Below are 7,356 nucleotides of genomic sequence, written 5' to 3'. Positions count from 1 at the left end.
TACATTTCCATTTCCACATGTAGCAGACAGACAGTTTCATGCAGAGCAGACAGACAGTTTCATGCAGAGCAAAGCTCACTCACTCAGTTTCTCCATGTAAGGCAACAGACAACACCTCAACATACACATATACCTACAGCAGTTATGATATAAAAGGCAATAAATGTTTTATAACCTAAGTATGTTTAGTCATTAGCATGTTAGCATCAGGTGTAAATGAAAGCTAGCATGTTAGCATCATATGCTAATGAAAGGTAGCATGTTAGCATCAGATGCTAATGAAAGCTAGCATGTTAGCATCAGATGTTAATGAAAGCTAGCATGCTAACATCAGGTGTAAATGAAAGCTAGCATGTTAGCATCAAACTAGCAGCAGAGTCATGGGTGCAATCCAGATCTGATTCGTCTTTTAGCTGGCATCTGGGCGTGTCTGGGTTTGTCTCTGAAAAATATGATTGTAAAACAGTGCCGTGGTGGTCATAGAGCAGAATTGCAGCTTCAATTGTCATTGGGCCTGTGTGCAGGGATGGGTATCATGTAAGGTCAAGCATGAAGGCCATCGTGCAGGTGCAGGCCAGTGGAAAGTAACAAGCAGTCAGGATGGGGGTCACTCACTCACTCACACCCACCCACACACATACACACATCCATACACACACACACATACAGACACACACACACACACACACACACACACACACACTCTGTTACGATACCATCAACTTAAAGAAATGGCAAACATAACATAAAGAAGCCAAGAGAAATGGTGACGGTGAAATGGTAATATATTTATTGATAAATCAAGAGTTAACGGAAGAACATGGTGGCGGTGAACATAAGGAATAACAAAACTGAAAAACAAACCCTCACACAGTCTGCTTAGAAATCAAATGGGGGAAACTGAACTCCCGTTCAAACAAAAGGACAAAGGAGTGTGGTGAGTCTTCCGGGAATCTTCCTACTCTGAACTTAAACTAAGCTTAAAGCGTGCCAAAAACCCACCACCTGACACCACCAGTTCTATAGTAAACATAAAGTAAAATATTAACTTTACGCTAAACACAACCGGGTAGATCGCGTCAAACTAACGATAGCAACAAACATTGACTAAAGCAGGGTGCCAGCGGAGCACCGTGCAGCATGTCCACAGCAGAGTCCGACCGGAAGTGGAGACGGGGTGTGGCTGGAATGAAAGGGTGAGCCAGCGAGCCAGAGAGAGGGCCGGTGTGTGAGATGGGCCGCTTTTATAGGCGAAGGCCAACCCACAAACGCAGCCCAATCAGACGCCAGGTCACCTGTAGAGGGGGACAAAGGGAGCGGTAGGGAGAACAAGCGCACAATACGGCTCCCCACGTAACACACACATACACACACACATACACACACCCATACACATACAGACATACACATACACACACACACATACTCTCACACACACTTGCACATACGCACACCCACAAGATGATGGCAGTCAAGGTCAGGCCAAACAGAGATGCCTATTTTCTCAAAACAAGATCACACAGTTTCCACAGGTGCAGACGTACAGAGACAGCCAAATATTAATTAAAACGTTTAAGCATAGGGGGATGCGGAATTAATCAAAGAGCATGTTAAAGTTTCCACAAAAGAGCCTTGACATTCCTAACCGGGAGGGGTGAAACTACTGATAAGGACACAGCTGTTTCGGCATCTTGAAAGATGTTTTGGAATAAGTGACGGAATATGCCCTATAAATAGTTAGTGCGCTGGGTTTTTTAGTCAGAGCTGCTCCATGGACCACCGCTCTCTGTAAAGGAGTGTGTGTGAGTGTGTGTGTGTGTAAAGGAGTGTGTGTGAGTGAGTGTGTGTGTGTGTGTGTGTGTGTGTCTGTAAAGGAGTGTGCCCGAGCGGTTAGTTTGGTCAGACTGTAAGGATTGGGTGACAGGCACAACAGTACTTCCAAAAAGGTTTTCTTTCATTTTCTTGTAGTACTACCAGTAGGTTCAAACAGACAATACAAACGAACAAACAAAACACTGAATGTAAAATAAAACAAACACTGGGACAATGCCCAAGCTAGCTATTCTCCTGGTTTAACGCAACCATCCACTTAGGTCTCCCGTGTTAGTCCCCACATCGTATTACATCTATGCGCTAGTGATGGCAGCCTGACACTGAAGCGCCGGAACGTGCTTCATACCATAAAGTACACCAACCATAAAACCACTGCTTCGAAGGTTGCCTTGGTACGAAAAAATCACACGACATATTACGCGCGCAACTGCTTCTTTGTGTGAATGAACCAGCTGAGTGGTTCACAGCGCCACACACGAACCAGTCAGTTGCCTCGTTTCGAGTCTGAATTGTAGCGCCTTCAAAGCATAAAAACTTCAGCGCACAACATTGCGTTTGGTTCGTAGTAGCCTATCTCATACTGTGACACAGTCATTACGTTCGTATTGATGTATCATCATTATGGAAGCATCTAGGAAGAGAGGTCGTTCTGACATGTGGGAACACTTTATTCTGATCCGCTCATGATAAGGTGCGCTGGCTGTTAAATATTTAGGCTATAGGAAAAGTAGACTGTATCAACAGGCTCAGTCCAAAAAGTGTAGAACAAATAATGTTTTTAAATCAAAATCTTTGACTGTTCCCTATCCAACATGGTTACACAAGCACACACAACTTTTTCCATATTTTTCCAGCACATCCTTTCCCCAAGCACTCTCTCCCCAATAACACAATATACAAAAAATGATTATTCTTTATTTGTAAAAAAATCACAATCTCTCACCGATTTTTGAAACAATGTGCCTAAATGGTTCAATGCTTCACCAAAGCTTCATTTGCCCATCACTACTATGCACCTCACACAACATAATCACATATTCCAACGTTCATATTTATGTCCATCCTAACGTATCATATAATCAGTGATTACGATCTGCGGGGAAACCACCGCTTCACGTGACAGTGGCCATGCGCTCTGTCACACTCTCGTTTTGGATGAAATGTCTGCAGGATTGAATAAAACTTCAGTTTATCGCACTCGGACTTCTGACTCTCTAACTCTATTATCTCTAAGATTTGGAAACAGTTGTTTTTCGCTACAACATCTCCAATATTTAAGTCCCTTTGTTCTGTCTCAGATGGTTAGTGTGTGATGCCAGTGATGATGACGATGAAGATTATGGAGGACGTCCTAAGATGGCGTGATGAAGAACACAAGTCGGACAGAGTAGACGGTGTCCACAATGTAGGCGAGGAGGTTGACGCACGTCATGAAGGAGACCACCACCAGGCCGTCCCAGGGGCAGTGGCGGCAGTTGGAGGGCCGCGGATTGTTCCGGAAGGCGTAGACGGGCCAGACGATAACAGCAGTGGCGTACATGAGCACGGCCAGCACGTTAAAGGCCACCAGCACCTGCTCCAGCGGGCAGGGGCACACGCCCAGCAGGCGGCCCACGGTGAGGATGATGATGAGCAGGGAGAAGATGAAGGCCAGAGCGTACACCGCCACGCACCACTGCAGCCCAGGGAACGCCGACACGCGTGCCGGCTCCAGGGAGATGAAGATGATGCAGGCCACGAACGCTTCCAGAACCTTCAGCAGGCCCGGGACCGTGGACAGGAACCCGCTGACCTGCCCCGGCTGCGCCCTGGTCACGCCCACCTCCACGCAGTACGCCAGGAATGCCAGGCAGGACGTGACGCTGGCGGCCACCTGGCGGGCGCAGCCGGGGCAGGAGAACACCACGGAGGGGTAGATGATGGAGGCGGCCAGCAGCATGAGGGCGGCCAGCATGGCGAAGGCGATGGTGAAGTCGTCCCACGAGATGGGCAGGCACGCGCTTAGGCGGGCGAACTCCAGCACGAGGATGAGGAGGGTGAGGAAGCAGCAGAAGCACCAGCTGAACATGCACCAGGCCCAGTAGGAGGAGGAAGAGTTGCCCACCGACGCCACCAGGCTGAAGCTCACGCAGGTCAGGGCCACCTCCAGCAGGCGCAGCACGCTCAGAGGGACAGACACCGTCGCCACACTCCGCAGGGCTCCAAGTTCCTCTTTGTGATACCTTTACAGGACGGGACGTTTCCACTTCTCTCTCTCTCTCTCTCTCCCTCTCTCTCTCATTCTTTTATTACCTTTACAGGACGTTTCCACTTCTCTCTCTCTCTCTCTCGCTCTCTCTCTCTCTCTCCCTCGTTCTTTTATTCACTCTTCTGTAACGTGTTGCCTCCTTCTGGTCCCCTCCTCTCCAATCTAGCTGTGCTCACGGCAGCCCCCTTGTTCAACTGTGGCTGTTGCCTTGCCGACTGAGATCTGGCTGGTTAGGGTTAGGCTTAGGGTCAGGGTCAGGGTCAGGGTTAGTGTCAGGGTAAGGGTTATGTGTAAGTATAGGGTGTGGTTAATGGTTGCATGTGTTTTGCTTCTATGTGCACTGGCCTAGAGGTCACCCAGGAGGCCTCCCTGATGTGTGCAGTGTATATATGGATATGCAGGAAAGTGGGAAGGGGAAATGAGGGCGGGGCAGGGGGGGGGGGTTGGAAAACAATTAACAAAATATGCACTCTTGTAAAATAATAGGATAAAAGGACTGGTAAAAAGGAATGAGTTGGTATATAAAGTGCTAAAAAGTTAAATGCTAAAAGGTTAAGTCCTAAAAAACCACACAATCAAAAGTGAAAATATACAAATATAAATAAGTGCTGGGTAAGAAAGGTAAAGCCAACAAGTAAGAGGAAAAATTAAAAAGCACTCAAAGACACACAAAAGAAAACAAAAACAAAGGGATACCAGTCCTAATAAACTAAAACCATACAGAGTATGAAAGTTTAAATAGAAAATAAATAATTAATAAATAGTTAATTATTGATATGTTTTACAAATATAAAAAGACCTACAAGGGGAGGGAAGGAAACAGACAGGGAGACACAAGGGGGACAAAAGGTTTTATTTTTTAATTGAGTTTTTCATTAAGACCTGTGGGGAAAAGTGTATTTAATTTTAAAATCCACAGCCTCTCTGCTCTTTTCCTCTGGGCTGTGGACCAGCCTCGATTCCCCTCAAGACCGCATGTTTGAAGGTGGGAAGTGTTGTGTGTCTGAAAATGAGTGACGAGGTGTGTGTGGAGTTTATTGTTGCGTATGTTGCGGAGGTGTTGCCTGAGGCGTATGCGGAGTGTATGTTTGGTTTCTCCAATGTAGATCAGGTGACAGAGGGTACAGGTGATGGCTTAAACTAAGTTGGGGGTGTCTAAATTAAGGGGGCTGTTGGGGGCTGAAAGGTGACTATGAATGTTGGTGATGAAGTGATGGGGTCTAAGAGGTGCGCCACCGGGTCTGGCAGGGCGGTCTAGTTGGTTGTCTCAATCAAGGAAGCTGGAGCGGTTCGGATCAGAGCCAAATGATATTTATTGTGGCAGACAAGAAATATCACTAAGTACTTTTCTGAGTCTAAGTATTCTAAGTTGAGCAGAGTTCTAAGAGTCGCCGGGCACACGCGGGTCGGGGGGTCGTCTTCCAGGAGATGGTCTTCCTTGCTCCGCGAGTCGCTCTGATCTCTGAGCCTCGGGCACAGGCTAATTTAACTGGGGGCATTACGTAAACCGAATGAAATGCATAACAATCTCTAACACACACACATACACATACATGACCATGACAGTCGATCAATGTCCTTCAGCCTAATAACCCAGGCGCCAGGAGGAATCCTACACAACATATACACATACCAAGAGGAGATGTCTCCCCGTGGATCGGCATATGGCCTGCATCCATTAAGATTAACCTGCTAACCTTACTGGAATTTGGGCCTACGGGCCTGGTAGTGGTGGAGGCACATACACAAGAAATCTGTACATGAGAAATATCACTGGAATCTAACAGTTCTTAGGTGTATGTTCAGGTTTTATGACCTTTCACTACACCTTTCTAGATTGCCCATAATGTGGTTCAGATATAGCCTTATGGTTAAATTCTTCAACTAAGGTATCCAATGTGTTGTAGAAGGGTCCTTTAGGTTAGGGTTAGAATTAAGAATAGGGTTCAGTCTTGCCTTAAAATATTTCCCGGGTTAGGGTTAGAATTAGCCTTTAGGGTCTAGGTTCTGTCCCAGAAGGTTCCCCCAGGGGGAGAGGTTAGGTTTAGAAATGTTTTTTAATTAGGCTTAAAAGTGAGCTTTGATATTGTCATTAGGCTTATTATAGCAGTAATTTGCTTTAGGAAGTCCTAGGTCCACAAGGTCTTTGGTAGCAAAGTAGTCTGTGGGAAATTTTAAGACACATCATCAGTAGTTCACCACAGGCCTTTAATAACTAAACACCCTCCTCTGAGGCGGCCCCGCTGTAGGTAGATCAGTCCCCAGCGTGTGTCTTATGTCCAATTGTTGCTAAAGTTTTCCTCAGGAAAATCCAATATGGTTTCTGAGGAATCTCATGATGGTATGATTGCTTTTAGTTCTTTATGTTGTTGAGTTTGTTAGTAGTTAATTTTTAGGAAGAGTTAAAGTTTAAATACCATTACCTCACAGTGGAAGGTTCCCTACATTGTTGAGTTTGTTAGCAGTTAAATAATAATAGGAGTTAGAGTTTTAAAGACTTTTGCCTCACAGTGGAGGGTTTCTTGTCTAACTGTTACTGTTATTCTGTTACGTTATAAAGATTGGATAGAATAAAGCACTGATATTTTGTTGTCAAGGCCGGGTAGGAAAGGAACAAAGACTGGTAGACAGAGATGACCGAGGGCCCCAGGCCAGCAGCAGCAAAGCGCTACCTCCCAAGGCCCCCAGAGGACCCAGATCAGCCACAACAGAGCACTGTCTTAAGTCCCTCAGGGTAGTCAGGTTAGCCGCGCCAGAGCGCAGCCTCCTAGACTCTCCCAAGCATCTAAGTACCATGTCAAAGTCAGCTAGGACCACAAGGGATCCAGACCAGAGAGCAGGGCAAGCCATGGTCAGACCACAGCCTCCGAATGCTCTCCTGCTGACTCTGCCCCTTACTACGGTACTAATGAGATTGGATTTGCTATTCAAAAGATAAGATAAAGTTAAATAGGTTAGATTAAGTTGAGTAGTGCTATCTGGACTATTAGTATTCTAGCTAATCTAATCACTAAACGGCGGTGTTCTCCGTAGCGTCCTCTTGATGTTGTCTTCATGTAGTGAAACTCTTCATATAGTGCAAAGTGTGCTGGTGTGTGGGTGGTGCTAATCACCAGTAAAAGATTGGGCCCTGATGGAGATAATTTCCAAACACTGTTACTTAAGAATATATGAATCAAGTGCCTTGTATTAATATATTCCTTGTATGAATCATGTGCTTATGAAAGCAGGAACATGGCTTTTCTGTGTGCGTGTGTGTAACTTAGAATATTAGG

At 45.9% G+C, this 7,356-nt stretch overlaps 1 protein-coding gene across 1 annotated transcript; it reads right to left on the bottom strand.

The window, feature by feature from the left end:
• Positions 1–3,184: 3,184 nt before the first annotated feature.
• Positions 3,185–6,931, bottom strand: LOC122128977 (myeloid-associated differentiation marker homolog). Its single transcript, XM_042704022.1, has 2 exons — positions 6,875–6,931; positions 3,185–4,042 (listed from the first exon to the last, which is right to left on the bottom strand). The coding sequence occupies exons 1-2, from the start codon at positions 6,929–6,931 to the stop codon at positions 3,185–3,187; spliced, it is 915 nt and encodes a 304-aa protein (XP_042559956.1).
• Between the last annotated feature and the right edge of the window lie 425 nt (positions 6,932–7,356).

This window comes from Clupea harengus, unplaced genomic scaffold, assembly GCF_900700415.2.
Source record: "Clupea harengus unplaced genomic scaffold, Ch_v2.0.2, whole genome shotgun sequence".
NCBI lineage: Eukaryota > Metazoa > Chordata > Actinopteri > Clupeiformes > Clupeidae > Clupea > Clupea harengus.
This window is presented reverse-complemented; position numbering and strand designations above follow the sequence as displayed.